At 38.8% G+C, this 14,718-nt stretch overlaps 3 protein-coding genes across 3 annotated transcripts; 2 read left to right on the top strand and 1 right to left on the bottom strand.

The window, feature by feature from the left end:
- Positions 1-113: 113 nt before the first annotated feature.
- Positions 114-2,229, bottom strand: ing2 (inhibitor of growth family, member 2). Its single transcript, XM_043238995.1, has 2 exons — positions 1,896-2,229; positions 114-1,176 (listed from the first exon to the last, which is right to left on the bottom strand). The coding sequence occupies exons 1-2, from the start codon at positions 2,032-2,034 to the stop codon at positions 479-481; spliced, it is 837 nt and encodes a 278-aa protein (XP_043094930.1). The 5' UTR covers positions 2,035-2,229; the 3' UTR covers positions 114-478.
- Positions 2,230-3,622: 1,393 nt separating this feature from the next.
- sod3b (superoxide dismutase 3, extracellular b) lies at positions 3,623-5,361 on the top strand. The gene is made up of 2 exons (XM_043231108.1): positions 3,623-4,296; positions 4,581-5,361. The coding sequence occupies exon 2, from the start codon at positions 4,593-4,595 to the stop codon at positions 5,190-5,192; it is 600 nt and encodes a 199-aa protein (XP_043087043.1). The 5' UTR covers positions 3,623-4,296; positions 4,581-4,592; the 3' UTR covers positions 5,193-5,361.
- Positions 5,362-9,161: 3,800 nt separating this feature from the next.
- LOC122331797 (aryl hydrocarbon receptor interacting protein) lies at positions 9,162-14,678 on the top strand. The gene is made up of 7 exons (XM_043229485.1): positions 9,162-9,361; positions 10,620-10,802; positions 11,262-11,450; positions 11,712-11,888; positions 13,076-13,217; positions 13,507-13,739; positions 13,833-14,678. Exons 1-7 carry the CDS (start codon positions 9,263-9,265, stop codon positions 13,836-13,838), a joined length of 1,029 nt encoding a protein of 342 aa, XP_043085420.1. The 5' UTR covers positions 9,162-9,262; the 3' UTR covers positions 13,839-14,678.
- The last annotated feature ends 40 nt before the right edge of the window (positions 14,679-14,718 follow it).

Below are 14,718 nucleotides of genomic sequence, written 5' to 3' on the forward strand. Positions count from 1 at the left end.
TGTTTTCATATATATATATATATATTCCAAAATGTGGAAAGAAAGAACAAGAAATGCAAATAAAAGGTGTTGACAAAGTTCATCAAACCCTGTGCATTTTGATCACTTTCCTCTTTTTTTTTTTTTTTTATTAATTTCTTTTTTTAATAACACTCACTACCCTGGACCGGGTGACCTCCAACATATATAAACTCTCAAGGCTTTCCAAAATGAACAATTAAGAGAAGAAAAAAAAAAAAAAGCTTAGAAAAGAACTCTTCATTGTCTTATGGACGTTAGTGGCAGTATCTTAAACATCTGTGTTTCCAGGGTTAATTACGTCTGTTGGTCGTCCTAATGCAAAAGCAACAACAGCACCTGTTTGGAAACTTTCAGCTAAGTGCATGAGGAGAACCTTTTAACATAAGTTAAACAAAACCGCCGATCCCCACACAGGCATATTTTCACTTGAACAATCTAGCACATCTTCTGTAAGGCACTACCTGGACCGCCTATCCTTCTTGGCCCTATCCGCACTTTTTTCCATAGTCTTTTCGCTGTCGCCCCTGCATTTGGGGCAATACCATTTCCCCTTGGGCTTGTAGGTGAGTCCAACACAAGAAAAATGGAACCACTCGATGGGACATTGCTCGTTGTCGCAGCCGATCATCTCGCCGTAGGACACCTGTTCGCAGAGGCAGTAGGTGGGCTCGTTGGGGTCGATGGTGAACTCCACCGGCGACGCTTCTCGCTCTTGCTTGGCCTTGGAGCGCTTCTTCTTCTTGGCCGACTTGGACTTCTTCTCACGGGGCTGCTGCGGAGGCTCTTCTCCCAGGTCCTCCAGGGCCCCGTTGGCGCAGGTGTCCCGGCTCTCGCTGTTGCGCTGGCGCCTGGGTCTTCTCGCGGAGGAGCGCTCGGGCATGACGTTCGCCGAGGTGCTGGCCGGGTCGTGCCTCACCTTCTCCGCCGGCCGCTCCGCTTCCGCCGGCTCCAGGAAACAAGGCGAGTGGGCCTCGATCTGACGCGAGCGGTTCTCCACCACCTCCATCATCTGTGTGACCACGTGGATCTTCTCATCTCCCAGCTCCTGACTGCTGATGAGCGCCCGCTGCAACTGAATCTGCAGTCGCTTGCGCTGCCCGCTGTCGGTCTCCTTTTTGTACTTCTCATAGATCTCGTCCACCTCCTTCAGGACCTCTGAGTGGCACAGAAAGCGGTGACAAAACACATCCAGTATCAGAGCAACAGAAAACGAAGCGAGGCGGCTTGAGCACGCCCAGCGTATTTTACAAAGCCACTCTTTAACGTACTGTACGGGCGACTGTTCGCGATGCATGCTCGGGTTGCTCTAGTGCTACCCCTGCCGCTGTGTAAGAAAAACATACCTGCCCAAGCAGACATGCTGCTGCTGCTCCACGGTGGGCATTGCAACAAATATGAGGAACCAAGACGCGAATGAATCATTTCCGTTGCATATAAATCATTTTGCACGGTAACCTTTGTCTGCGAGCGGTTAAGTCGAACTCGAAGGCGTCGACATCGAGCCGGGGATGTTCGGGCTACATGCGAACAAAACACACGCCGACCGAAAGCACCATTACGTCGATACTATGGCAACTAAAGCGATGCGTTAAAAGAGCACGGCCAAACAACAGTACAGAGTATGCACTAGTCAAAATGGCTGATCGCTGGTTGTAGGATAGTGTTGCTGGAACAAACACAGCCGAATACGCTAAAGACCGAATACAAGTAAAACGCAACGGGCAGCTTTGGAAGCACCGATAAACGTTTAATAAAAACGTGTTATTGTGGGCAAAGGAAACGAAGCCGGTCTACGGCGGTGAAGTACGCTCGACGTTAACGAACGTAAATACACAACGTACCGAGCTGGCACCTTTCAGTAATGTTTGGCTCACCTTGATACTTGGTGTCGATCTCTCGCAACAATGAAACATTCCTCTGTATGTCCAAAGGCAGCGACTCGACACATTCCAAATAATCCTCCACGTAGTTGACAAGCTGCGATTTTTCCACGTTCGGATAATGCCCTAACATGATGGTAGTAATGCATCAAGCAGCTACGCGCCTTTTCGAGAAGAACCGCGGCTTAAAAAGAGGCGCTTTTCACTCATAGGTCGCTTTAAAATATGATGTTAGCTGGCAACCGTGTGGAGAGCCACTCTTTCCGGACAAATTCAGTCCAATCTTCTCTAGCTACGAGAACTCCTTCAAACAAAACTATCAGATGTGCGCATGCGCAGGATCGACCCATAAAATGCCGCGTTTTGCATTTTCGGACGCTCTGGCAAATGGGGGGCGGCGTTGCTGGGATGTGGGCGGATCGCGGGATCAGCTGGGCGCGTCCGGAGTTCATGTGGAACCGAAGCTTCGATTCATTAAAAGCGAGATCGAACCGTACTGGAACCGTCGCGTTAGACCGGGTTAGCTAAATATAATGATGATAATGAGATGGCGTAAAGAAAGAAATGCAGCGCAGGTGAGGGTTATGGGTTAATATGGGCTACTAGAAAATAGCTACATGTAGTGACAAAAATGTCCCTAAAAACTCGATCAGAGCCAAGAAAATTATTTTGCTTTTTTGGAAGAAAAATGTTAGGCCTCTCCTTTCTGACTGGTTAACTGGACTTACTTCTACCCTACATCTAGAAAGAATCAGTTATTCTATCTCTGGGAATGCTGAACATTTTATAAAATGTGGGAATCAGTGTTTACTTTTATTTTGAGCTACAAGGATCGTAATTTATTTTGTGTAGGATATGCTGGTCTTGTACACAGTCATATTTTTGTGCTTCACTTTACACATTGCACCGATGCTTTTCTTGTTACACAGTCTGTCTATATTATTGTTTGTTTTTCATGTCTGCAAAAACCATTGCACAAAAATAATAATCTAAAAACTCGACCAGGATTTACGATTCTGAAAACTTGGACTTCTCAAAACCGGACCTTCAGCAACAGTATAGAAATAACCGCCAGTACAGAACTAAACGTCCCTTAATTAATATTTCAGGTTTGTTGCTTTGTTTTATATTTCATAACATTTTATTCTATATATATATATATATATATATATATATATATATATATATATATATATATATATATATATATAAAACCTATTTATCAGTGATGCTGATGTAATGCCGCGGGAAACAGCCCACCTATTTTAAATAATTAACAGGTTTTGTCAGTATAAAATCCCTTGAAAGTCAGCCCTGTGAGTTATTACTTCTGACACAAGTTGGCATAACCGACACCTATATCCCACGTCCACAGGTTTCCCACACTTCCAGTGTTAAATCCTTCAAAATGAGAAAGCCAAAACAAGGCGCAAGCTGAGAATGAGCCCCGTTCTGTAGAAACACGCTTGTGAATCACTTGAATGTCTATTTGATTGACAAACCTGGATTGCTAGTGATTGGCTCTGTCACAGGACGTCTTAGCAGCAACACCGCACGCAATCCAGCGCTCTGCACTACATGCAGGACATCTCTGCCCGGCGTCCGGGGACTTTCCCCCAAGCAGCGAAGGAGAAACGAGGTTCCCCGAGTGTAGCTTAGGTCTCAAGTTTTCAGGCATGCGCGGTTAGAGAGAACCCTTCACAGGAAATATATACAGCTGAACGCAGCGGTCTGTTTGCGCGACGGTGACGACGGGATTTTATTGCTTTACATTTATCTCACTGGATTATATTTCAGAAGAGTGTGATATAACACTATAAAACATACAGTATATTGTTTATTTTGTATATTATCGCGGCATTTTGAAACACTTAGTCCTGAGGTGAAGACTGGAGTCATGTAAATGAACCACATACGTCACGATGACGCGACAAGCGCGAGCAAGTAAAATTAACAACAAAACTCGACGAAAATATCTTAAACACCTCATTACTCGTTTGCTTTTTTCGTTTAAAAAACAACCAATGCGTAAAAATTAGGCTGACCATTTGTGTTGTTTTATAGCTAAATGTTAAGTGAAGGTGCTTCTTGTTCCTGTAAATAGCCTACTAAAACATATATGCAAGTCAAACAATATTACAACTAACTTATATTCTTCATGTGTATACAGGCTGTAATTTCATAAAACACGATTTCTGTGCCGCATCGTGGGCAGGCATGAAATTCGATCTGTATAACTTGCAAGCACTATAATTTACTAAATATGAAATGTTTACGCCCCTTAGTTATGCAAGTATAAAACAACCGTCTAAAATGTGTCACGCGCGAAGGACCACAGACCGAGTAAACGTTTGTCATAAAAAGTGCTTTTCAAAACAGTGACGCAACAATAGAGGTAGGTCTATTATTACCAAAATTCGACTCTACATAATACAAAAAAAATCTAACTAGACCATACGGATTTGTGTGTGTGTGTGTGTGTGTGTGTGATTGTCAACATCCAGACCTATGGCATATTTTCACGTTTTTATAAACACTTTTGTGAATATAGGCTTATAGTCCATTTTCAACATTGCAATTTAATAAGATGGGTGTCTTGACGCTGAATGCATATTGACTTAAAAAGTAACATTTGACCTCACTTTATGGTTTTCTGATTAAGGCGTTGTTTTGCCACAGGGACAAGAAGAAATGAAATCCTTCCACATTTCATCACTTCTAGCATTCTTGCTCAGTTGCCTTGTGCTCTTCTGTGGGTCAAGTTCAAGTTTGGCGTATGCTTCAAATAAATTTTCCCTCCCAGTGAACAGCCATTCCCTTCGGGCTGTATGTAGAATGCGCCCTAATACTCAGTTATCATCTGGAAAGCCCCTTGTGTATGGTTTTGTTTTTTTCAAACAGTCTGGCCCAAAGGAAAAGATGAGCGTGACTCTCAGACTGAATGGTCTCCCTGTCTACAGCCAGCAGCTCAGAGCGATGCACATTCATGAGTACGGAGACATGAGCAGAGGCTGCGGATCTACAGGTGGGCATTACAATCCCCTCGGTGTGAACCATCCACAACATCCAGGGGACTTTGGGAACTTTGTTCCTGTTAATGGGAAGATCCGCCAATCACTGGACTCCAGTGCAACACTCTTTGGGAGACTCACAGTACTTGGCCGGTCTGTTGTGATTCATGAGGGAGAGGATGATTTAGGCAGGGGTGGAATCGTGGAAAGTTTACTGAACGGCAACGCTGGAGGGCGATTGGCATGCTGTGTTATTGGACTGGCAAACCCCCAAAATTAGTTTGCATAAATAACATGCATTTTTATTAATCAGAAAAACTGGTATGCTTTAAAAGTGGAACTGTAGAGTAACTTGCTCAAAATGCCTGGTTCTTATTGTGTCTACTAAATAACACTTAATAACCATTAAAGTGAATAAACTGGGTTTTCAAAGGTGTCTACATCTCCAACTTATCTTGTCTAAAGACATTGTTGACAAAACATGGCATGTTACCAATGTTTTTGATTGTAATTAATAACACATTTTAGATAAATAAAAACATTAATATAAAGAAGTCTGTAAATAGTCAGTCTAATAAATAAAACAGTCTAATAAATAAAATTAATATGAATAATAAATGATTAACAGCATTTATTCAAAATCTAAATCTTTTCTAACAATTTCAATCTTTGCTATCACTTTGTATCAGTTTAACATCCTTGCTGAATGTTATTTTTAAAAAGAATCCAAATTTACTGACCCCAAAGCTGTTGTATATTGTTAAAAAAGCATTTCTATTTTAAATAAATGCTCTTCTTTTATCACACACACACACACACACACACACACACACACACACATATATATATATATATATATATATATATATATATATATATATATATATATATATATATATATATATATATATATATATATATATACTCAATCATAGCACTGATAATAAATCAGCATAATAGAATGCTGATCTGAAGGATCATGTGACACTGAAGACTGGGGTAATGATATATAAATGTATATGCATATATTATATATATATATATATATATATATATATATATATATATATATATATATATATATATATATATATATATATATATATAATATATATAATAATAAAAATCCGTCGTCACCGTCGTGCAAACAGACCGCTGCGTTCAGCTGTATATATTTCCTGTGAAGGATTCTCTCTAACCGCGCATGCCTGAAAACTTGAGACCTAAGCTACACTCGGGGAACCTCGTTTCTCCTTCGCTGCTTGGGGGAAAGTCCCCGGACGCCGGGCAGAGATGTCCTGCATGTAGTGCAGAGCGCTGGATTGCGTGCGGTGTTGCTGCTAAGACGTCCTGTGACAGAGCCAATCACTAGCAATCCAGGTTTGTCAATCAAATAGACATTCAAGTGATTCACAAGCGTGTTTCTACAGAACGGGGCTCATTCTCAGCTTGCGCTTTGTTTTGGCTTTCTCATTTTTAAGTGTTTAACACTGGAAGTGTGGGAAACCTGTGGAGGCGCAAGCTGGCGTTTATGACGAAGACCAAAGCAACAGGTAGAGCTAACCGTTCATAAAAACTGATCTGCGTAAACAAAGTTATTATATTCTGTATATACCTGCTATTAATTCTACACCACCTGCCAAAAGCGTTTACTGGGAGTGAAACAAGTTCAGCTTGAAACTGCAACAATTTTAAAAAGATAAAGATAGAGATGAACCTTAGTCATTATTAGGCAGTAATGTATGTTTCTACATCTCAACATTATTATTATTCTTACTTGCAAAGATGAAAGGCAATTGTTAATCAAAAATTGAACTAAATGAAATTAATGAAGTTTCGCGCTCAAGAAAGTGGTTTTGGAAGGTTCTTAACTCTGTTTTGTGGCTGACCAGAATGTCGATGCTCTCCAAGCTCCAGCCCACACTCTCAAAGACCAGGGTGATGAAGTCCTCCGAGCTCCAGTCTACAAAGTCCAGACACCAAGTCCTTTCTCAGGTATGAATCAGTGTTTCGTATGCACTTTGAACGTATACTTAGTTTTCTATAAGTTTAAAGGGTTAATGTCAAAGACTCTTATCTTTTAAATACATCTTTTCCTTCTATGAAGTATATGCTGGGTCAAGGAGGATTTGAAGCTGTCTACATAGGGAGGCCTCGAGGTGTCTATTTTTATGTATTTACTTGTTAACCTAGCTAGTCATTTCTTTTCTTTTTCCTTTTGCATATGTTACAGGTCCTTTTAGCGCATCGTAAGTCCACTGTTTAGAGCAACTAACGTCTTTAAACTGCTCTGCCAGCTTTTTAATTCATGCTTGGAAGTTGCATTCACAAAACTTTACCTGTCTGTTCAAGATTGATTGAAGGCAATGATGTACATGATTTCTACATATGTTTCTTAAAAATACTGTTAGCACAAATTCTTCGTCTTTCTTTTGTTGATCAGGTGGCAGTGAAATCTGTCAAGAAAACAAAAGATACACAATACATCAACTTTGTAAGTTTTCTTTTTTGTTTCTCTCCCTTTGAATCCATCCTCTAACCACCCTAAAAAAAAAAGTTCTTTTAGCCTGATCCTCTTCCACTGGAGGTCGCTCTTTTAATCCTCGCAGATGAAGGCCCCAGAGTTCCCCAGAACACTACATCATGATCCTGGAGCGGCCTGTTCCCTGCAAGGACTTGTTTGATTTTGTGCAGCACTGTGAAGGCAGGACTGACAAGGACTTGGCTCGGGTTGTCATGCAGAAGGCAACACAAGCCGCTTACATGAGCTGCCAACGTGGAGTGCTGCACCGAGACATCAAAAAGGAAAAGCTTTTGATCAACAAGGACACCCTAGAAGTCAAACTTATTGACTTTGGGTGCGGTGACCTCCTTCAAAGCACACCCTATGCTACATTTATGGGTATGTATTGAAGCCATAAAATAGGGATCACTCCAGTAGCATGCTAATGGGTATCTAGACAAAATACTTTGGAAATGCAACAGTCGTAAAACTACATTTCTATACATAAGTGTCCACCCAAATGTATGTCAGAAGGCAAGTACCACAGGGAGCCAGTGACGGTATATTCACTGGGAGTGCTCTTGTTCTCATAGTGCCTGTATAAAAATTACAAAAATTAAATAATAAAATAAACATAAAGAAAAAGATGTTGTGTCAGGTACTTTTTTAAACTGACGTGAAGTTGTTCTGTTGTGCTCTAACAATAGTTATTAGCTGAATACATTAACAAATGAAGATTGATACTTAATATAAATAAAAACATGTAGTAAAAATCCAAACCTTTTTGTGTAAATCTCTGTGGAGTTGAATGCCAGTTTATATGACAGTATCTGAAATGCACAGTTGAGTTTAGAGTTATCATGTGTCTCCTCCGAAATATTTATTTTACAGTACCTTAATAAAAGTAAATATAAAAGTAAAAGATAATTGTTGAATTTCCCTCTATTTATGCTGTATACTGTAATAGACATTGACTTGCCAAATGATTCCCTCAGGCAGTGAAGTGGAAAAAAAGCCCTAAAACTATTTAGTACAACAACAACAAAAAATTGGGTGAAAGAAAAGATGGAAAATACTCTCATTATAAAAATCAGTAAACACACAGTGTTAAATCTTTCTATAACCAGGATCAATGTGAAGTACTGAAGGGGAAAAATACAGAAAAGTGCCAAAAGAAATAAAGGAAATAAAATACAGCAGTATTGCAGTCAGTAATTCCACATGTACATGAATACCAAGACCTACATGACCAGGCAAAACCATACAATATTATAGACAACATCAGTAGGTTCACTGTATACTGGAAAATGATGGCAGTCCTAATAGATAATGTTCTGTCTCAAGTTAATTTGACATTAGAAACAGATCATATGGAAAGCCAAGTTGTGCTAATAGAGAGAATTTGTCCTATTCAGACAATATGTAAGGTTCAGATGATGGGTACCAAAAACGCAGAAGTGTTGTGTGTTGTGTTGTGTGAAGCCACAAATTAAAAAACAAAATTATAAAAGAAAAAAAAGGATTGAATTTAATTTAAAAAAAAAAAAAAAAAGAGGAAAACTGCTTTTGAGCATTTAAAGGTTGGTAAAGGGAGAAGAGAAATAGAGAATCAATCAAATTGGCAAATGTTTTAATCCAATGCTGAAAAAGAGGTTTTTTCGATTTTGTCCCACACTCCAGCACAGTGCGGGGAGATCACACTCCTTACAGTTGTGTACCAGACACCGGCAGAAAGTCAAGAAGAAGAAGAAGAAAAGAAGCAGCAGCGACGGGGTCTGTTTACTGTGAGCCTGTCACTCTGCTCCGCTGCTGCAGCGCCATCTAGACTCCTCTACATCTTCACAAGAATGGAGGACATTGACATCAAGCTCAGAGCTGATGGCGTTCACAAAAAAGTCATCTCTCCCGGAAAAGGAGACCTTTCAACGTTTCCCAATGGAACAAAGGTAAGTGTGGCGTACAGGATACGTTTTACATTAATGTTAAGACGACCAACAAATGTATTATCGTTTAACTTGTCGAATTCAGTGCTAGCTGGAGTCGCCAGATTTGACGCGTAACACGGGTTTGGTTTTGACTGAAAATAGCCCAAAAGTCGTTCGGTTTGATGCGTTATGAATATATCGCAATATCAAAAGGAATATCTCAACTGGTGCGTGTCCTGTTTTACGCGGAGACGCTAGGTGTTCAGGGTTAGCCGTTAGCTAAGCATCGGGAGGGAGACCTGATGCTAGTCCGTGAAGGCGGTCTCACAAACAGGATGTCTGCCTGTTTGCATTCTTGGCTCAGAGAGGGGAGAAAAGGGTCTTGTCTTCCGAGTGACAGCTGAAAGCTATATACCCCATCATATACATACGTGTGTGTGTGTGTGTATGTATGTATGTATATATATATATATATATATATATATATATATATATATATATATATATATATATATATATATATATATGTATATGTTATGTATGCATGCATGTGTGTGTGTGCTGCTTATAATATAGCCAACATCAATAATAATAACCCTGCAAAGCCTGATATGAAATAAACTAGATATCTTTTCTCTCTGTGTCTTGTGTTACTTGAGGCAAAGGCAAGGGAGCATCGATCTATAACAGTAGCAGAATCTATTATATGTACTTTTTTTTTTTTTTTCTGGGCAATATTAAGTGTGAACTGTAATGGAAATTTTTGAGATTTACTAACCACATACATTACATACAGCACTGAATTAATTAACTTCTTAATTGTAATTGAATAATATATAATAATATATATATATATATATATATATATATATATATATATATATAGACAATAATGATTATGATATAGAGTAAATGTGAAGGAATTTCACAACGTAAATGTATACTTTTGACTATAAAAACTCTGGTCGGTGAGCCTCACCCTTGTCTCTTTGCTCCCAGACCCAAACTGTGTGTAAACCAGATCACTTCTCTGCAGAGAAATAAAATCCAGGCAAAGACAACTTTGTTTGGCTCTTCAGTCTCAGTCTTCACACTTAGTTTATTACTTAAGAATTTCCACAACAGAACCGATGTTCTTGCACTGATTGGGCTCACAATGCAATGTTAGAGGATTTCAATCAAACTTAATTTCATAATGCAATAAATACCAGAGGTATATATTAAATGCTTTATAATAAGTAACCCAATTACTTATATTGTGTTTTTCCTCTCTTGAAAGGTGAAGTTTCATTACCGCACCAGCCTTTGTGATGGCACTCTGTTGGATGACTCCAGGACAATGGGAGGTCACAGTAAACCTATGGAGCTCATACTGGGGAAGAAGTTCAAGCTTCCTGTGTGGGAGCAAGTGGTTACTACCATGAGAGAGGGTGAAATTGCTGAGTTCACCTGTGATGTCAAGGTTTCTGTCTTCTAATATCTGCACATGTGTATATATATGGTAATTACATGTATGTAACCCTGGACCCCAAGCCCAGTCATTAGGGTAACTTTTTTTGTACAGCATCTGAAAGCTAAATAAAGAAGCCAGTGGCCAAGATACAACTAAAGATACTAATGAAGTTCTTAGTAATGCGTAATCAATAATTATGTTTTGACATTTAAAGTAGAAAATATAAAAAAAAAACTAAATTCATGAAACATGATCTTTACATAATATCCTAATTATTTTGGGCATGAAAGAAAAGTCAATCATTTTGACCCATACAATGTACTTTGGCTATTGCTGCAAATATACCGATATTACTTATCATTGGTTTTGTGTTCCAAGGTCACACATGTAAATATCAGTAAATTATTATGTTTTCTTCTTTCTGATATTCGTTCGGCTAAGTACTTTCTTTTTTTCCAACTGTAATAGCACACAGCTCTCTACCCACTGGTTTCTCTTTCACTGCGCAACATCAGCCATGGAAAAGACCCACTGGAGGGACAGAGACACTGCTGTGGAATAGCTCAGGTTCACTCGCATCATTCGATGGGTCACCCGGATCTGGATAAGTTGCAAACCAATCCTCAGCCTCTAGTTTTTACTCTGGAAATGCTAGAGGTGAGAAAAATAAGCATGATCTCGTTTTTTTGATGGTGCAGTTTTACATGAGAATGAACAGAGAGCTCTGATAAACCACATGAACAGCATCGTATGTCAAATTCCCATCTGTTCTTATGTGCATTTTGAAGGTGTTAAAGGGATAGTTTACCCAAAAATGCTAACTCTTTTGGCGTTTACCATCTACTATATTTTGAAGAACGTTGGTAATTCACACTTGATCTTCTATGATGCTAATTGTTGATCATGATCTTTTTTAAGGTCTTGCCCCCTGGATCCTTCCAAATGGAAATATGGGCAATGTCAGACGAGGAGAAACTGCAGGTCATACCACAGATGCACGAGGAGGGAAATGCGCTCTTCAAGAATGGAGACATTTCAGCAGCTTCTGAGAAGTACTACAATGCCATAGCTTGTCTGAAGAACCTACAGATGAAGGTTAGCCTTAACAGCTGATGAGCAGTTACTGGTTCTTATCAATTACCTACGCTGTTCAGTCTGTCCTGACAGTTTCAAAATAAACCAAAAACGACACTTAGGTCGCTTATGGTGTGTTAAAGTGAAGCATTCCATTGTTAATATGCATGATCCTCCAGTGTTTTCATTTTCTCAGCGATTCGATTCATATGCTGAGAGTTTGGGAACACAACGTATGCCAGGTTCACTTTATTTTTACAATTGCATGCATTTTTATATTTTGTAGACAGCTGGTTATAGCAGTTCACTAGACTTGTAATGAAGTGTTTGTAAACCTGCCTTCACAGAAATCGGAGGTCTTCCTGGAGTTTTAATAAGCATGGTTCTGCTTTTAAAACTTGCAAGTGAGAAAATAAGACTTAAGTACTGTGATTTTACAACTGTTAAGTAATTGATATAAATATAGGTTTTTTTACACTGCAGTTGTATTACAATAGTAGTATATCCCTCTCTTAATAACCATTTAATATAGGATTGTCATTGTTACCTTTTATATCAAAATAATGTTATTTTCATGTTGTTAATGCAATGTGGACAAAAAAACGAGTATTGTCCAGTTACAAATGAGTGCAAAGTTCATGTTTAGGTTGCCAGATAAGAGTTCAGATCTCCCAATCAGACCTTTTCTATGAAATAGATCACTTTCCTCCTAGTGTTTTACCTAATCAGGTGTGATATAGCCAGTCTGCATTCCTCCACAAGGCCACTTCAGCTGCTTTTCTGTGACTACATTTTCAAGCAAACTTGCTCGTTGACAAACAAATCCAAATATGAATCTTGCATATGTTGTTTACGATTGTGGTAGCTGAGTTTAAACATTCACACAACCTCTGTGCTATACAGTTCAAGGTTGTTTAATAGCAAAATATCAATCATAAGGAATTATTAATTAATATTTCACTAAGATTTTGTGAGCGTTTCATCATTTAGAGCATTTATGTGTATAAGGCAAGAAAACCAGATGGTGTAAAATAAATAGAGCACATGAGCAGGCATTTTCTTGATTTGTGCTTATTAAAAATGTCCTAAATAATACCATTTGTAATGAATAATCACGCTTAGCAGCTTAACTATTGTTGTGCAGCCCTAGCCTTTGTGTATTATTATACTCAAGTTTGGAAATTTTACCATAAACATATTGTTTGTAGGAGCGTCCAGGTGATGACCAGTGGATCAAACTAGATCTGATGATCACTCCTCTCCTCCTCAACTATTGCCAGTGCAAGCATCTTTTGGGCCAGTACTATGAGGTTTTGGACCACTGCTCTTCTATCATCAACAAGTACGATGGTAAATATCAAAACAATTACAACACTCACATATCCCTAAGCTGAAATATCCTATTTTGTTCACCGATTGCAAGTCTAGCAGAAATGACAGAAAATCAAAGAAGCGTATCTTTACTTCTACAGTATTTCTAGATTAATTAAAAAGTTGCACTAGTGTCATGTTCCTTACAAGTTTAGGTTAACTAAAAATATTGCACTGTTTTTTTGTTTTAAAAAGAATGAGCGTGCTCCTACTTTGAATAACATTCATAATTTGCATTGCCAATGCTCATGCTTCGTCTTTCTCACAGATAATGTGAAGGCATATTTCAAACGAGGAAAGGCTCATGCAGCAGTGTGGAATGAAGCAGAGGCAAGATCCGACTTTGCCAAAGTGATTGAACTAGACCCATCACTTGAAACCTCAGTTGCAAAGGAGTTGAGGGCAATGGAGGATCGCATTCGGGAAAAACTGAAAGAGGAGAAGGGACGCTACAGAAACCTTTTCAACTACAGCAGCAAAGCCTCTGCTGCAGCTTCCACAGTTAGTTCGTCTACCGTCTCAAATTAGTGAATATTGATAATCAAAAGCTGCTCGGTTAAGTAATGCACTTTGCTGTTTTCCCTTTCATTTTAGGGCTGATTCAAAGACGAACCTCCGATTTTACCTTTATAAGGATGCAGATAGGCCACTGTCAAGTTGGAGAGCACGCCCACATAAATTCATCCCTCCTCACGAGTTCATATTGTCGATCACTTCCTCGTGTTTTATTAGTAAATTGATACGCCATTGATGAGTGCATAGCTTTATATGCACTTGAATTTATCCTTTTATCCCTGGAGTAACTCATCGTTTTTGAAAAGTGCCCGTTTTCATTGAGTTGCTAATAGGATCTGCATCTCCTGTGAGCCAGAAATGGGTAAATACCAGCTTACTGCTTTGTTACCTTGTGCATTGAGTCTTTGGATACAGCTGATAGAAATAGACACAGATTGAACCCTGTTCCTTAAGGTCAGTGCTTTTAAACAGGGGCAGTCTGAATGAACCAAACTTGAAAGACAATCTGAAGATAAAAGGCTAGTCCGGTTCAACACGATTTCTTTGACTAGATCCCCCTTAACTTCAATTTTTATGTTAATCTTTTGTATTTATCATGTTTATTCATTTTTATTGCTATTACCCTCATTGTCTTTATATGTATACGACATTTTAATATCGAACGATTAAAGAAAATTAGAAGGTCTATAAATATGTTAGTGAAAGACACGATAATAACACTGTGATGGCACATGTAAAAATATCCACTTTCCCTTCATTGAAACTAAACTTTCACAATCACATTGTGTTAATTAATGCAGTCGTCAGGTATATCTATACGTCACTACAAATAAATAGCTATTTTCAAAATACTTTTTAATAGGTGTTGTTGCAACTGTTCTGCATATGTTGTGACTGAAGCCAAATAAAGTTCTTTGAAAATCATTTATCCCCTTTTTACGAAGGCCATCCTTGCATTTATTGG

The sequence above is a fragment of the Puntigrus tetrazona genome, chromosome 1, assembly GCF_018831695.1.
Source record: "Puntigrus tetrazona isolate hp1 chromosome 1, ASM1883169v1, whole genome shotgun sequence".
Lineage (NCBI taxonomy): Eukaryota > Metazoa > Chordata > Actinopteri > Cypriniformes > Cyprinidae > Puntigrus > Puntigrus tetrazona.